This window comes from Opisthorchis viverrini, assembly GCF_000715545.1.
Source record: "Opisthorchis viverrini unplaced genomic scaffold opera_v5_11, whole genome shotgun sequence".
Lineage (NCBI taxonomy): Eukaryota > Metazoa > Platyhelminthes > Trematoda > Opisthorchiida > Opisthorchiidae > Opisthorchis > Opisthorchis viverrini.
Genome location: NW_008751667.1, coordinates 1,272,839 through 1,287,960, shown reverse-complemented (window position 1 = coordinate 1,287,960; position 15,122 = coordinate 1,272,839). Strand labels below are relative to the sequence as shown.

Here is a 15,122-nt window from a genome sequence, read left to right as displayed (position 1 = left end):
ATGTGTTTCATTTTTAATCAAGCTTTGGTTGAAATTTTCGATCCCCACAGAAGATCACTCAAAACCCTGGTGAGGTCCGAAATCCGCACGAAAGTCATTTCCAGTCTTCCGTCAAAAAGGCTTCGCACGAGAAGTTTCTGAGGCACCCTGTCAAGCAACAGTTTAAGAATGAATATTACGGAAGTTTTGCATAAGAGCAGCCTATTCACATGATACAAATTCCTACTAAGAATGCCATTTCGATCAAATTGAGAGAAATCTCTGCCTTTTATAGTCCTCATTTTCAAAGACTGTAAAGCTGACGAACACAAGTACAATGGCTGAGGACCTAAGAAGTAACGAGCTGTCGTATCTTACTATCAGGAAGGTCAGATTCCTGAAAGCAACTTCAGAACACCGGAACCTACTTTGCGCGCCACAAAAGCACGACCGAATGTGATCAGCGTTCAGGCATTTCATAGAGGCACGATCGATGTTGATGGATGTTAATTAACGCCTATCAAACAGCCTGGATCAATGTCAGAAAATCCCCTTTAAATAGCCAGGAGCCGTTGTACCTTCTGCTCTCGCACTCGCTTGTTTGGAATATAGCGATTGTGTTCCCTTCTGTGAGTCTCTTTTCTCCGGCATTAGGCACTGCAGCGGGTCAGCAGTAGATACCACAGATTGACGAATCAGCAGATATAACACTTACTTCGTCCTATTTTATTCATATTGAGTCTGTAGCATTTTCTCACGAAAAGTGATGTCTGTGTATTTGGGGATTGATTGTTAGCTTGATCGAACAAAAGTCCGTGCAGTCATAAGATAGTTTATGAGCAGCGTCAGTCATTTGGCTAGTAAATCTTGGTTGATGGTGTAGTACTGCAAATGTGGTCTCGGGAGGGAGGGACTGCGCCATCTGCGATTGTTCTCTTGGACCTCGAAGGAGAAGCCCCTTGCTGCTGAACGTATCTCTTCAATTTGGGTGCTTCCGTCTCAGGTTTACTTGTGTAGGCCACCATGCTTTCGTAACACAAGAGCATGTACACAATAGCAATAATTGTCAAAAAGAAAGCCACCTTGTTACTTTTCCCTCAACCTGGTAAAATCAGATTCCTCTAGAGGAACGATATTGTTCTGTATCGGAGCCATGAGGCAACTGGTTGTAATCACAACACATTCTGGACGCACTGGACTGGACTCGAACAAGCATGCCTTGTATCAGAGTGTTTGCCATGACTGAATCTGTCCCAAATGCTGTGGTTGGCTGTGCAATATGCAAATGGATCCAATCAGCTTTGGTTTATGAATCAGCGGTTCTCAACCAAGGGAGAGGGAGAGAATATTACCCTTGGGAGGAAACTCATTCTTGCAAACACCAGCTACTGAAATACTGAAATACGGATTGTTTGAATCTTTATGACTTTGCTGGGTTTTTTTTCGTTCCACAACCACTTAGTTCTATGACACGCGTTTGATGACGGACGTGTGGCCTGAACGTGTGTCTGGCCTTGCAAGATGATTTGGGAATAGAAGAACTGCTAACTTACACGAATAGTGATGTAAAGCATTACCAGAATGACACGTTGCATATCGTGGTGTGTGTGTGTGTGTATAACAAGAGTCAAGTGTCCTCGGTACGCTCATCCCAGGGTTACATATACATATGCATGAGGTCCAAGCGCATTTATGAAGCCAAAGTGATCAGACGAAACAGCTAAAAAAAAGTGATAACAGTTTCCTGATTACGTGCTCTCTACGTCGTTCGCAGAATGATCTGTATGATGACAAACATGCTAGTGACACCTGAAGGAAATCTGATACACCTAATGTCAAATATTCGGGTCTTGTCGAAAATGGAGCGAGTTCGGTAGATTGCTTGTTCACTGTCACTGTGTTCACAATTTCGCTTCGGTTGTATTCACCCCTTCTAAGTGATGCTCTCTGGTGTCCCCAATACGCGTGGTGACGGTGGTCCGTCCAGGTGTGTTCGATGCAGTTTGAGCAACTTCATTCTGTTCATCCTGTGAGGAGTTTTCCCGTTCTGGTATTCGTGCCCTCGTCTTCAACCTTGTCCCAGGATATGCATCTGTCGATAACAATGACACCGACTGATCATAAACAGAAAAAGGGTTTTTGTCTAACACACTACTACTGAAAACTCTTCGAGAGAACACGATCGGTTTAGCTCTTCTTGGAACTCATCAGGTAGGCGGAGTCCCCAATTATTCACGAGATCTATGTTCCAGCTTGAACCCAAATTGGACAGATTTCGACAAGTATTCTGATTCGTTCGATTCAGTTAAATCGCCGGTCAAAACTGAATTCGTGTACAGATGAGTGTATTTGGGAGAAAAGTTTCTTTCTCATTTTGCTCAGGATTTAGAACTAGACAAAATAGTGTAGGTAGAATGGTTTCAACTCTATGGTTGAAAATTGAAAACCGTATACAGTAGTACAGTGATCGTAGCCATCACGTGACCTTCGCAGAGTTCTATTGGGGACGCTCATGCTCATTTGTTTGTCCGGAAAACACTTGTCCCAACTTGCCTTTGGTATTTAGTAATGAAGTAAAACGAAGAGAAGTCGTTTGAAAGCCCAACGTGTCATGCTTCCCGTCGCCCGATGAGGACGTTTCAGTTCCCGGAATTATCCAACAAACTGTCAAAGATTTCGCATTGTCCGACATTTCCTTATAAAGTAGAAAAACTATCCTATCACAATCAAGATTTACTCTCCTTCTGGAGTGGATTTGTAAAGCACTGATAAAAAATGATGTTGATGATCCATTTGCTACTTATGAGTAGTTATGGCAATGCTGATATTATTCTTGTTCGGAAGGAAATCGCCTCACGCAGTATAGAGTAACCAATGATAAACTAATCCTTATTTCGCCGAGCCAAACAAAACTATGTGAACAAAACTCCTGGCATTCCGCTCATTCCAGGGGTTTCATGTTTCGGGCAGGTAGTTTGCCGCTTGTTGTTGTGTTTACTAGAAACCAATATTTTTCTACCAGAAATCATTTTACGGTTGCCACAAAATCGATCGGAATGCAAAATCAGGTGCTGGAAATAAATATGACCAAAATTTCGGTCAAAAAATGGAGCTAGTAATAATCTGTCGTATTGTGCAGTGGATTTGTTCATTGTCGCTGTGTGATACATTCCTACAGTCCCTCTGAATTGGACAAAAAGTTTTTTCAACAGAACTGTCACTGATTTTGAGCATTCCCGTGGTCGATTTCCGTTTATGTCATTCAGAACCCAAGTAATCTAATAGAACAGACGCATGATATCAATGGGGTTACACAAAAGAGATTGGAGGCGATATGACAACCATATATGACTTGCGGCCGGCTACACTGATGATATTGATGAAGATGGTTATCCCTAACTTGGGGGGATCCGTTCCACTGCCCGTAGTCAGCTAACACCCTTCTGATCAACCGGGGAACAGTTTGAAATAAGGGTCGAATAAACGCAAACCTTCCTTTACGGCGATCCCATCAACTGCAAAGCAACTGTTGTGCAAAGGGACAATAGGTTGGACGATAGGGCGGAACAAATAAGGCAGGCTATTTGGCATGCAAGTGCTCGGGAATGTTCTAGACTCCACGTGGGGTCAATCGCCTGGGAAGAACGACCAACGGCAAACGAAATAGGGACGGAAAGTTGGAGCAGACCAGTGAATCCTGCGGGACATCTCATCCGCCAAGGTGGCTCCATCTGAATTCAGACCGGAACGGGGATGTGGTGTTGTTAGCTTCCCCAAAATACGGGTCGATATTCTATCCGTTTGTTTCATTGTCTGATTTGACTCACTCTGGTGACTAAGGCGAATTATGAAATTCGTGAGAGCTTGACGTGTTTGACCCCCATAAATTACACAATACAAATCTAGCGAACGAGTGCAGCGACTGTGGCACTTTACTCGCTTGCCTGCTAACTCCGGGGACGAAATAAGCTCTTCTCTGTATTATCAACACAGACCGTCGAAGTACTGTCATCAAAACTTCTGAGGATAGATTTCGGATGACCCAAACACCTGGCAACCCGGAGCCGCTGTCATTTTCCCCAGTAGTCATCAAATCTGAGGCGGTCTTGTTCTCATCCTCGCGCTTAGTTCTCCCTGCACTAAACTTCTCCTCATTTTATGCGCATCACATCAGCAGTGAACCAAGGGCTGTTGGAAAGAAGCAGTTCAGTTCATGTGAGACCATCAAGCGGTATGCATAATTCAGTTCAAAAAATCGTCCGGGCTTTCGGTGCCTAGCTGCCATGTCGCTGCCAGACTGCCCATGCCTAGACAGGGTATGTTTAGAGACAGGGGTCGCGTTCGAACCACGGAATTTCCGGTCATTAAATTCGCGCTCTAACCACCTGGGTCATCTCCTTCGCACTACCAACAACCAATGGATGGTTCAGAGAAAAGACAATTTCACAAGATGAGCGAAACTACCATCTGAAAAGTCACCACCAGCGGAGCCAGTCAACACGTGGTCATGTGATCTGGTTTCTGTGACTGATGTCTGTCCTGCAGTATGATCAACCATCATGGCCGAATGATTAGGTGTTCAAACTACTAGCTGGGATATCACCGGTTCAAAACTCCCCGGAGTTTCATGAGGCCTCTTGACTTTCCGGCTTTGATTGGTGGCTTCACTTACGGGATGAACTTTCAACTGAATACTCCCAAATCTCCCCACACTACTATCAGTCCAGAGTCGGTTTTGACATGTTGGAAGAATCTTGTTGAGAGCACTGAGGACATGTATCCACAAACTACTACGTTAGAGTAAATAACCGATCTTCCCCCTCCCTCTCAATTTAAATCGACGTTTTCGTACTTATTTCTGCAACTTGCCGGTTGGACAGCTCCTGTTGACGTCCTGTGCGCTTAGTTTGGTAGTCGGTAGTCGCGTCAAATGGATTTTCCGCGAAAGAGCTCATTCACAAGTTAGCTTTTCCAAAGCGGATAAGACGTATCCGGATGGTTTGCTCCTCGGAGACACCGAGATTTCCCCACTTACTTGTCCCCCCCCTATAAGGAACACTTGTTATTCGCACCCTCCGCCATATATTTTTATAAAGGCTTGTTTAGTTGTAGCGTAGCAGCTCAACCCATTTGAAGCTAAAGTAGCCAATCACTATCGATTTGTGTTTTTATCAAAATATACACCAAATACCAGCGCGTGGTTTTGAAAAACTCTCCAGTAATAAGAAATTTAGCAACAGCATGAAACGATACAAGGACTTCACCATCACGCTCGAAAATTGATGAATGGTATTCACTTCCGGAGTGTGAGCCTGCAAAATAATTGGTTGTGTAGTTTGGAAAATTACTTTGTGAGCTACGCCCAAATTTCCGGAGTGTTCTCATTTTTTCCAAGAAGAAATTTGAAGCTCGTTCACAGGATAGACAGGATGTTGATGGGCATATCGACGTATAATGCAGCCGGTTGTTCACAACACACTGTATGTATCGACCTTTTGCAAAAGAAAACCTGTCTTCTAGAGTCACCCAATCAATCGATTTCATGAAAAACTGGTTGGTGTTTGAAAAGTTGTACTCATTCATGTCATCCAGATGGAGAATCCTCTTACTCACACCCTCCCACTCAAGATGTTGGGCCGCTTGTAGATCTGTCAATCTCAAAGTATCCTGCTAAAAAACAATATCCTTTTTACTTGAATGAATGGGTAGTCATGCAGCTGTAGCCAATTGTAGCCTTGTTCTGCACTTACCAATCATCAATCGATGTTTCCGCTTGAAACATCACTCGGAATCGATTGGAAAAATACACAGATCCAGCCCTGATTATGCTGAAGTTTCAAGGTAAACTTTCAGGAACCCTGTTTTGTTTTTGGAGGGTTCAGAACAAACATGATGGTGCCTCTTTGGCGCACGATTTTAGGCACAAAGATTGTATTGTTCTTCCCAACATCCAAAGTATTAAACACCGGTGCTCAGTTTCCTGATTTCATCAAAAAACTGTTGTTCTTTATGGATGAAGACGTTCTGGTAGACTGTTCGGGTAAAGAGTGAATTACGGCAAACTTGTTAGAAAACAGAATGAATTTAGCGAAATACATTTAGTTGCAAACAAGTTAGATTTTGCGAGAGACTCACCTGGAACCCAGCTGAATCTCTCGTTTGGGATGTATCCAGGCCACTGAATGAGCTGTATCAGGACGCCTCATGTTTCAGTCGCTACGATATTCGAGATATCGCGATACATGTATATATTCGTAATGAACGACTCACAAGATAATTAACGAAACTTAAGTTGGGAGCGCCAGGATAGGCATTGATTTCCGTTTACTGGTCATTTTTGCGAGTCAAAACCAGATTTAGTTTCTTTTTCGGATATCTCACTCATCGCTTCTGCATGACGTAAAAAAATTTTCACAAATGTGGTTCGACAACTATTTTAGACAAAGATTCATACTCTGGCCCGTATCTTCATTTGTCACGCAAAGAGAAAATTGCCAAATTCTTCACAGATTTATGTTTGCAATAAATTCAACACACACACACACACACACACACACACACACACAGAGTTTTTCGCTTGTTTTGCACGTTAACAAAATCTTTGCGGCTGTGGGAGGCAAACGGATGACAGTTTCATCATTCATCATGCTGCCGATGTGGAAATGCCCAAAAACATTCGCCGATTGTTTGCGCTTTTTTTACGTTGTGTTCATACTTTTGAACTGCCTCGGAATGGCCAACAACCTTCTGTATTTCCAGTTGCCGAGGCTAGACTTTCACCTTGGACTTAGTTCACCCACAACCCTCGAGCGGCGTTCATCCTTCGGGGTAGGACCAAATCATGCCCTCTTAGAAGTGCACCTTCTTGATGGAAAGAGGCTTTAAAAATCCCGCCGCGAAATCTTGATGATCAAGGACGGAACAAAAAACCAGATGAGGGTTTTTTTTAGGCTACTCGACTCTCCGCATCTGGTAATACTTTAATTAAGTGGTAACAAGCATCATCTGCCTGAAATTTGACTTGTTCACTTTGCGAAGCAGTTACTCCTGACAAGAATTCTTTAAAGTCCTCCAGCCTGACCTGCTTAGTTAAATTTTTGGTGTTTATTTTTTTCAAGGTGATAATAACCCAAGGGTTTCCTTGTTGGACTGTATATTTTTCTGCTCCTACTGAGGTACCTAGCTACAGTGCCACCTAAAAGAACTAGGAAGAGATAAGGTTACTTCCTGATGATCTGGTTGTTCTGTTCTTTTTTTGACGTAATCACTCAGTAGGGAGAGAAGACAGCTGTGCTTAGTTTAAGCCAGAGGTGGTGTTTCCGATCATTTCGCTACAGATCCTGGGACGAAGTGAGGAGGCTGGTCTTTGAGCTTGAGAGATGCGGTTTCGAACAGATGCGCGTCATCTTGCCCACTTCGAACCTTCTTTGATGGCGTTACCTACCGTAGAGTTCAGGTAGGTTGGAATGGATATAAACCAACGTGGTTGGCGTTGAATACCAGCTACCATTACATGAAGGTGAATGCCTCGACAGATCCAAGGTGTTTCCGTGGGATGTTTAAACGAAACTGACTGTCTCGCGTGTAACTTTGCATGTTGTTCTGCTCTTAAGACCAGCCACATATTGGTTATCTGAATGTTCGACAAATCCGACCCTAGTGCACTGTGTGATGTTGATTGTTCAAAAAGACCGGAGAGGTCGCCCTACTCTTGGAGTATCTCCTCTGAAAGGTCACTATTTCCAAGAGTGCAAGTAATTTTTGACCAGGTAATTTCACTTGCTTTTTTTGGATGGTGTCCATCCTTGGTGACAAACTCCCCATGCATGACATATTCTTCTGCGTAACCATCTATGAGTTGCTTCACTCTCGCTCCAATACAATTCTGTATCACCTAAAGACGAACAATTGTTCGTAAGCGGTGCTACCTATAATTTAATAAATACCCGCCAACACCGGTTTCGGTCTATTCGGGCCTCATCATGACAGTCGGTCAACCTCATTCTGTGCTACACAATCAGCAGCAAACACGGTGGGACCGATAGTGAACTATCAGCAGTTTTCTACTGATCCTAAAGGTCAGAACATGCATGGTGGCCATACACTTCCTCATACCCAGGCAGATTAGTATCGGCCCTTGTGTACCACGGCAGTTTCGTAGCCTAAGGACAATAAATAGCCTTTTGTCTCAATGGCCCGTCACCTGCAGATGATGAGTCCCAATAGAAGTGAAACTGGGCCCCAATCACTCAACTAGCGTTGACAACAATCTCTGCCCGCTGGAGTTAAAGTCCGCTGGATTTTTCGCCATTCACCAGCGGTTTTTCTACAGTCTAGTCACAAAAGATATGTATCAGGGAGGCAGGACATCGATAACACCGAGAAGATGGCACGTTTGGCAAAGCCGTTCGGAGGGCAAGGTTGACTTCGCGTGGTTTACCATCACGAACGCACCTACTCGCATCTGCTCACATGGCCAGTGCACGCCCTTTGTCCGCCTTGGCTAAGCCCATCACGGCACACTATAGCCGTTAGCACGCCCCAATGAAACCCACGAGTTATCGTCCGTGCTCCACTGCTGTGATTGGTTCGGTATTGTCCAATCAAATGCAAGCAGGCTAGGAGGGATACATCCGTCAGCTGATCTGCGTCAGACGAAGCGAACCGCCATGTGCGCGCCACTGGCCGACTCATTCTGTGCGATCAATCGAGTTACTGCTCCCTTAATGAGCATTTCCCAGCACCGCCCACGCAGCTACCGGACTGTCACAGTGTGCGAACGTGTGCAATAATTCGACTGAGTGAGCGCCTTTGGTTTCGTGCTTGCCAGCCAGTGGACTATGGTGTGTGCAACATCAATTCACCGGAATATTTGTGCTTATTCAGCCGTACTGGGACTAATTAGAAGACTATAAATTAAAAGGCTCCATAAATGACGGACGGGTCGGAAGTCATGCGGAGAAAGCACATGAAATCATGTAAGTGCATATACTGTGTATGTTGCACTAGTGTCGTAGCAGTTTGTTAGCTTATTTAACGTCGACGATTTTCATTTGCACGATTTCGGTCTTGTGAGTTCTAGGTCTCTACTCACCCACAGAGCTATTATGTTTAATTCTAAACGGACATACCGTCACCACCGTAAATAAAATACGACGATGTCGTTCAGCCCACAATCATGCGTACATTTGGCACTCGGGAAGGGTGTGAAACAGATTTTTACCGCGAAATTGAAATTGTCGTACAAGACAGTCTCAAAATTAGAACTCTGGAAAACGGTACACGTACTAGCCCTATCTGATCAGTTTAACGTGATTGAGTATAGCTCCTGAACGCCAGACGGATTCTGAATTATTTACACGCTCTTTTCAAACTCCCCACACTACTGAATCAAACCCCACTTCCAAACGAGTGGCCTAGACATAAAGTAATGTTTTTCAACTTTCTCTTGGACTGTTATGATAAGGAAAATTATGAGCACACCTTGCGTTAAAGCCATTGTTCCTGTATGTATGTTATCAGAGCCAGGTTTTGCGCCCCGGATAAGCACTGTTGGTTCTGGAAACGTCCCCAACTCGGCTCTATTCTCTATCGACATCCTGACGTGATTCCAGTAGAACACCGGGCAAATTAAACATGGATCGACTTGCTCTAAGGATTCCTTGCATCCATCCATCTTGGAATGTTGAAATTGTTTTGACAGACCGAGTTATGTCAGCATTAAAATATGGAACGGGTCCCGGAGACAATCTAGTTGATGGCTCCATCACCAGTTAATAAATGTCACAGAAATACTAATATTTATATGCCACGTATAACGCGATTGTCGTGAATCATAAAGAGTGGCCACTTCCACAGAAGAATAGCGAATCGCGCTTATTGCTGTAAGGTCTTCCGTTTTCTTCGTAGCACATGTTGGTCAACCACATTTTCACCAAAGAGACAGGTAAGTTCATGTGTGCAACAGCTTGATGTACGAGGAACTGTCCTTCGGCTGATGTCATCGCCGCTTGCCTGTCACCGAAACACCCAAGTGTTGGGTGCGGCAACGTCCAATGAATTTCGCCACACTCCAAAAATTGAGCAGAATGACGATGTGCATACTGCAGTCCGATGAACGTCTTCGAATCATCCAAGTAGTACTCAGTTAGCACTACAACAAAGTGTGTAAAGTGTTGTCCTCGGCGAGCAGTTTGAATGTGTCCAACGAACAGCATATTCTCTCGGCAAACGTTTTTCAACCGAGGACCAATTCGAGAAATGTTCGTCTCGGATATCCGACCGACCAATGTGTTTAGATCTACCTCAGTACAGCGCATCAACCCACCGTTCAGATTACTTAGACCACCTCGCCTTCTGTCGATACGCCCATTGATCCCTCGTCGCCGTTCAGATATAGCACCCTTTTGGGGCCTAACTGCCATACCACCCGAAGGAAACATGAGGGCTGGGAGACTGCCAGGCTGTCCAAGCCTAGACAGGAGAAATTAAGGTGCAGAGTTTGGGTTCGAACCACTGACCTTCCGATCAGTGCTCCAAGCCATCTGGCTACACCCGTTGATCCGCTGAAGCCTCAGGCACATCAGCATTATCAAAACGCCAGTCCAAGTGCCAGATGTGCCACAATAAGTTCTGGCACGTGTGAATACCTCCAAAAAAATCGTATCCGACGCACCTGATCCAGCAAACCGACCATCGGTGATTCACCGGGGGGGGGGGTTGGGNGGGGGTTAGCGAACCATCGTGTCGGCCGACCGTAGCTTGCCTCTGCGGGACGAAAGTAAGGCAGGGCTGGTCACCGTGCTGCGGCGAATCGGCTTTAAGTAGACTTTGACAAGTCATATCCCATTCGCCAGGATCCAGTTGATAATTGTATGCTATAACGATGAGACTGCTTCAAGTAAGGTACAAGCCATGCGACCGATTGAGATGCAAGGTGGATCATCAAAACACTAGTGATCAACTTCAGACAGAAATAAGTCAAAAACTTCCAGATGAAGTAACATGTTCATGGGGACCTTTTAAGAGCTTCAGCGTTAACGTTCTAGTATGGTTGTTTCGTTGATTGGCCGAGGCAACACTTTTCCGTCCGAATCTAAATCTGCATGGCATTTCCCGCTCAACATGAATCATTTTCATCACTGACCTTTCAAAGGTTCCGATAAGGAGTTGATGCTGTTGTCATTAACAAATATACTTTGGAATAGTGTTGCTAATGGGCTGCGAAACTGACAGCTAAGTAAGCGCCCAACTAAAATGCCGTTCATGAGGAAAGCACTTTCGCGGCATGGATTTTTTCGAGAGCAACTTTACCCACTCTCGAAGAAATTAGTTCCGCCGGTCAAAACGAGGAATCACCCAACACGGGAAAAACAGGCCAAGTAGACAACGACATCTGTACAGTGACTAAGACTATCGAGGCTATGACAGATCGGTCCGCATCATCAAAGTTTTTTTGGAGAATTTGACCACATCCCACTTGAAAACACCGATCGGTGAGGATGAGAGTTTCGGTTGGGAGTAGAATACTTTGGCTTTTGCATACCGCCAGTTGTCGAATCAGCTCGCATAGGGTAAGAAAACCTTCGTTCCGGGAAGAATGTCGACGACCCCAAGAGTGGGGGTTTTGCTCCGAGACATGTACTCCGCTCCTTTCCGCGGGCAGGCTGAGAGCACGCATCAGCATCGACTTGGCTCGTGCTGAGCTTTTGAATCGTCACCACCCGGTGTGCCAAAAATGATATTATTGAAATACACTCATTTGCAAACAAATTAGGTTTTGCGAGAGACTCATCTGGAACCCAGCTGAATCTCTCGTTTGTGATGTTTCTAGGCAACTGAATGTGCTGCACCAGGCCGCTTCATGTTTCAGTCGCTACGACATTCGAGATATCGCGATACATGTATATATTTGTAATGTACTGCTCATAAGGTTGCTGAAAATTCGTTGACGGCCCACGACCGGTTTCGCCCTTCCAATTGGGCCTCATCAAGTAGGCGCAAACCCCGAGTCCCCGTCAACCTTATGTTCCACTTGAAACCTCGAATCTTTATTCCCCAGACTGGATTTTACGAACCAAAACATCCAAGGACTAGCGTTAGAAAACAGCGTGAAAGAAGCGCATTTTATCCACCGTGGGTCATGTCCAAGACGGATCGGTTTCGTCAATGCCCATGGCACCGTAATCGCAACAGCACCACCGGTGACCAGTCATCTATTGACCTTCAGCAACGTGATGACTCACGGCTTTTGAAGCTCAACACACACACACACACGCACACAACTCATGGCTTTTGAACCTCAACACACACAAAAAAATCCCGTTTTACAGACAAGATCTCTAGCACAACAGTTGTTGGTAGCCGCAAGTGGTACTGTCACGCGCGCAACTAACTTCCTCAGGTACGTCAAGCAGCCGAGTACTCGTGTGCATGCACTTTCCCAAGAGTTAATCATATCCCGCCAATGTGACAACGGCTCTCGCATTCGCCTCAGCATCCATCCGACTGTGCCGTTGTTGTCAGAATGTGCAAGATGAATTTCTCCCGTTTGTGGTTCGTTTGTGTCGCCCCCCACACCCACGTCCAGCCACATATTCAGTCCGTTGTTTTTTTCTTCATCAAAACAGTTCCATGTTGTGTTGGACTTTTCTCCAGATTTGCCAGATTTAACCAATCTGTCAGCATGCGCACGAGCGCGCGCGCACTCGTGGAGTTTTGGAACCAGGTGAAATATTCCCCGCTGCTAGGGTAATGTGATAAATTTGCTTCTGAATCGGGACTTTTGGTGTACCTGGTCCAGTTGATTTATATTCAGAACGTGTGTGCCAGATTTCTTGCAAGGCACAATACATTTGGTGCAGAATCATTATAACGGTCCGTTCTCTCTCCGGTTTTCGAAACATCTGCTGAGAGATTGATTGTCTGCATGGAATGAACTCACCAGGGGGCACTATGATACAATCTGGCTCCAGTGAAGAGGTCGTGGAACAGGAGTGATCCGATTTTGTTCCAATCTCGGATTGATTACTGACACACTAACTGATGTTCAGTTTCAACGCGCTGATGGTTGGGAGATTCCCGGTATCGGTGATTTGCATTCATTCAAAATAGTGCATACCATGGGGTATGAAGGGTTCCAACCCAAACCCACTCAAACACGCACTGATGACGTCTCTTCGGATGGTGATGAAACGTTTGCAAGTTAATTGCCAAACTACGCGAACCGATCAACAACCAATTGGTCAACTACCAATCATTGTTGTTAATTCAGAAATGGCTAACATACACTTCAGTTTATTTATCCTCAAAGCCAAGTCAGGAAAACTTTTTCCGGCGTGCAAAATTGCGTTGAACTTGGAAAGACATATGGAAACCTGGAAATATGAAGGCGGAATTTCGATGCCGGATACAATTTGTACGGCTAGAAACCTCAGAGTTTCCAGCGAGAGGCTTTTATCAAGCAGTTATTAGGCCTTGTAGAGGAGGGCGAACTGAAAACAAAGTTGAAATTCGGTTTTGACTGAGTGCTATAAATTGAGAAAAGGATGGAGGAGAGGGCCGGAGAATTTTGACAAGCGTTACTGCGAAAGCTGACCACATATCTTAGTCCGTCCCGTGATATTCCAGTGTATGTTGAAACTTGCTGCAAGGACTAGTCTACGGAGTACAACAATGGAGCAGTAAATTAATTTCAGGGTCTATAGAAGGCAGTTGGCGTGACCTCTCCTATGACCCTTGATATAGTGGAGTCTATCGGGCGCAAAAACACCTTTTTCATAGCTAAATCGATCAAAGGTGTTTTTTTGTGTATTCGGTTCGATCTTCCCTTCGCAGTGAGTAGGACTCAAGGCGGACTCAATTGATCTTCTAGTCAGCGACGGAAAGTCTGTACAGAACTCTGTGTGCTTTTGACGAACTTTTCATGGCGATGAGGTTTATTACTTCCACTTTACCCGCGGATGCAAGCAACAGGTCGCCTCGGTCACCAGCTGAGTCGTTAGTTCTCCCCCATCCTAAGATTTTCCATCCTTCTGTGAGACATCAGTGCTAATAATAGCAATCAGGGTGGATTTCAACAATAGAGTGGTTTTCCGCAATGTCGATAAAATGCTGATTTGTTTGTTTTGCGGCCACCCATCTTGATTTGACTAATTCGTCAATCCATTTTACTAGATACGCGTTAGTCCTCGGTCTCCTCTATCGATCGCTGTATGCGCGCGGCGTTGAGCACAGCTCAAGCCTGCGTCCATCCGCTAACAATGTGCGCTTGTGACTAGGATCGATAAGTCACAACCATTTGAGCATAATTCAGCTAGTCAGTTTTTTGTTGTTGTTCAAGCGGAATGATACACCAAACGCAGTAATGTAACTTGACACCAGTCCTTTGGGAGGAATAGGCTAATCTAACTTCGTGGTTTATTCAATTAGACTGCACACTTTAACATGCTCGAAGCAGTTTCAAAAAATGCGAACCTTTTGCAATTCGTGAGTGTATGAGTACGGCTCACCGACACGCTTTTGAGGATGCCGCACCGTCCTTAGATCTACCATCACGGTCTCGTGCGCCACATTTTGTTCACATAACGCGAACTTCCATCCACATTCTGCTTGACGTGTTGATTGACCGGCCAGACGTGACGAACTGATTGATTGCCCGATTGATTGACTGACTGGCTGATTCGTTCTGCTGTTATCATCTAACGTGGCCAGACATGAAATACTAGCCTATACGTTGTCGCGTGTGCAGGTGAGGGAAAGACTGTGCCTTACGCGTTTGTTCCTGTCCAAATAACCATGGTTACGGTAACCTGCATATAGATGCATCTCGTTTGGTCTGACACAGGTGCACAGACTGTGTACAACATTTGAACTCCCGATATGTTGACCCACAGTCCTCAGTTCACACATTGAAGCAAGCAATGATCTACATTCTCTCAGCTGTTCAACTCAACGTTTCTGCAAAATCGGGCCTCATTCAGTCAAGCCTCATAGCCTTGCGGGCACTGTCGTGGCATTTGAGTACAAATTATTCCGTTATCGTGTATGTAGCAGCAGCTTGTTTTGTGTTACTGATTTCGAAAGGGAAAACCAGACCGTTTTTCGTTTTTTCTTTTGGAGGTTAACGAAGGCAGATAGCTTTT

The 15,122-nt window shown here is 44.9% G+C and overlaps 2 protein-coding genes across 2 annotated transcripts in view; one reads left to right on the top strand and one right to left on the bottom strand.

Moving 5' to 3' along the window:
* Positions 1–15,122, top strand: part of T265_01052 (hypothetical protein) — a gene marked incomplete at both ends in the record, with an annotated part of 65,486 nt that overhangs the window by 18,767 nt on the left and 31,597 nt on the right. The window contains one exon of the mRNA XM_009164995.1: positions 9,889–9,925. Coding sequence (XP_009163259.1) covers positions 9,889–9,925 — 37 coding nt within the window. The remainder of the gene's footprint in view (positions 1–9,888; positions 9,926–15,122) is intronic.
* T265_01054 (hypothetical protein) overlaps positions 4,935–15,122 on the bottom strand; it is a gene marked incomplete at both ends in the record, with an annotated part of 12,949 nt that continues 2,761 nt past the window's right edge. Inside the window, 3 exons of the mRNA XM_009164997.1 lie at positions 4,935–5,025; positions 8,438–8,597; positions 10,382–10,452. Coding sequence (XP_009163261.1) covers positions 4,935–5,025; positions 8,438–8,597; positions 10,382–10,452 — 322 coding nt within the window. The remainder of the gene's footprint in view (positions 5,026–8,437; positions 8,598–10,381; positions 10,453–15,122) is intronic.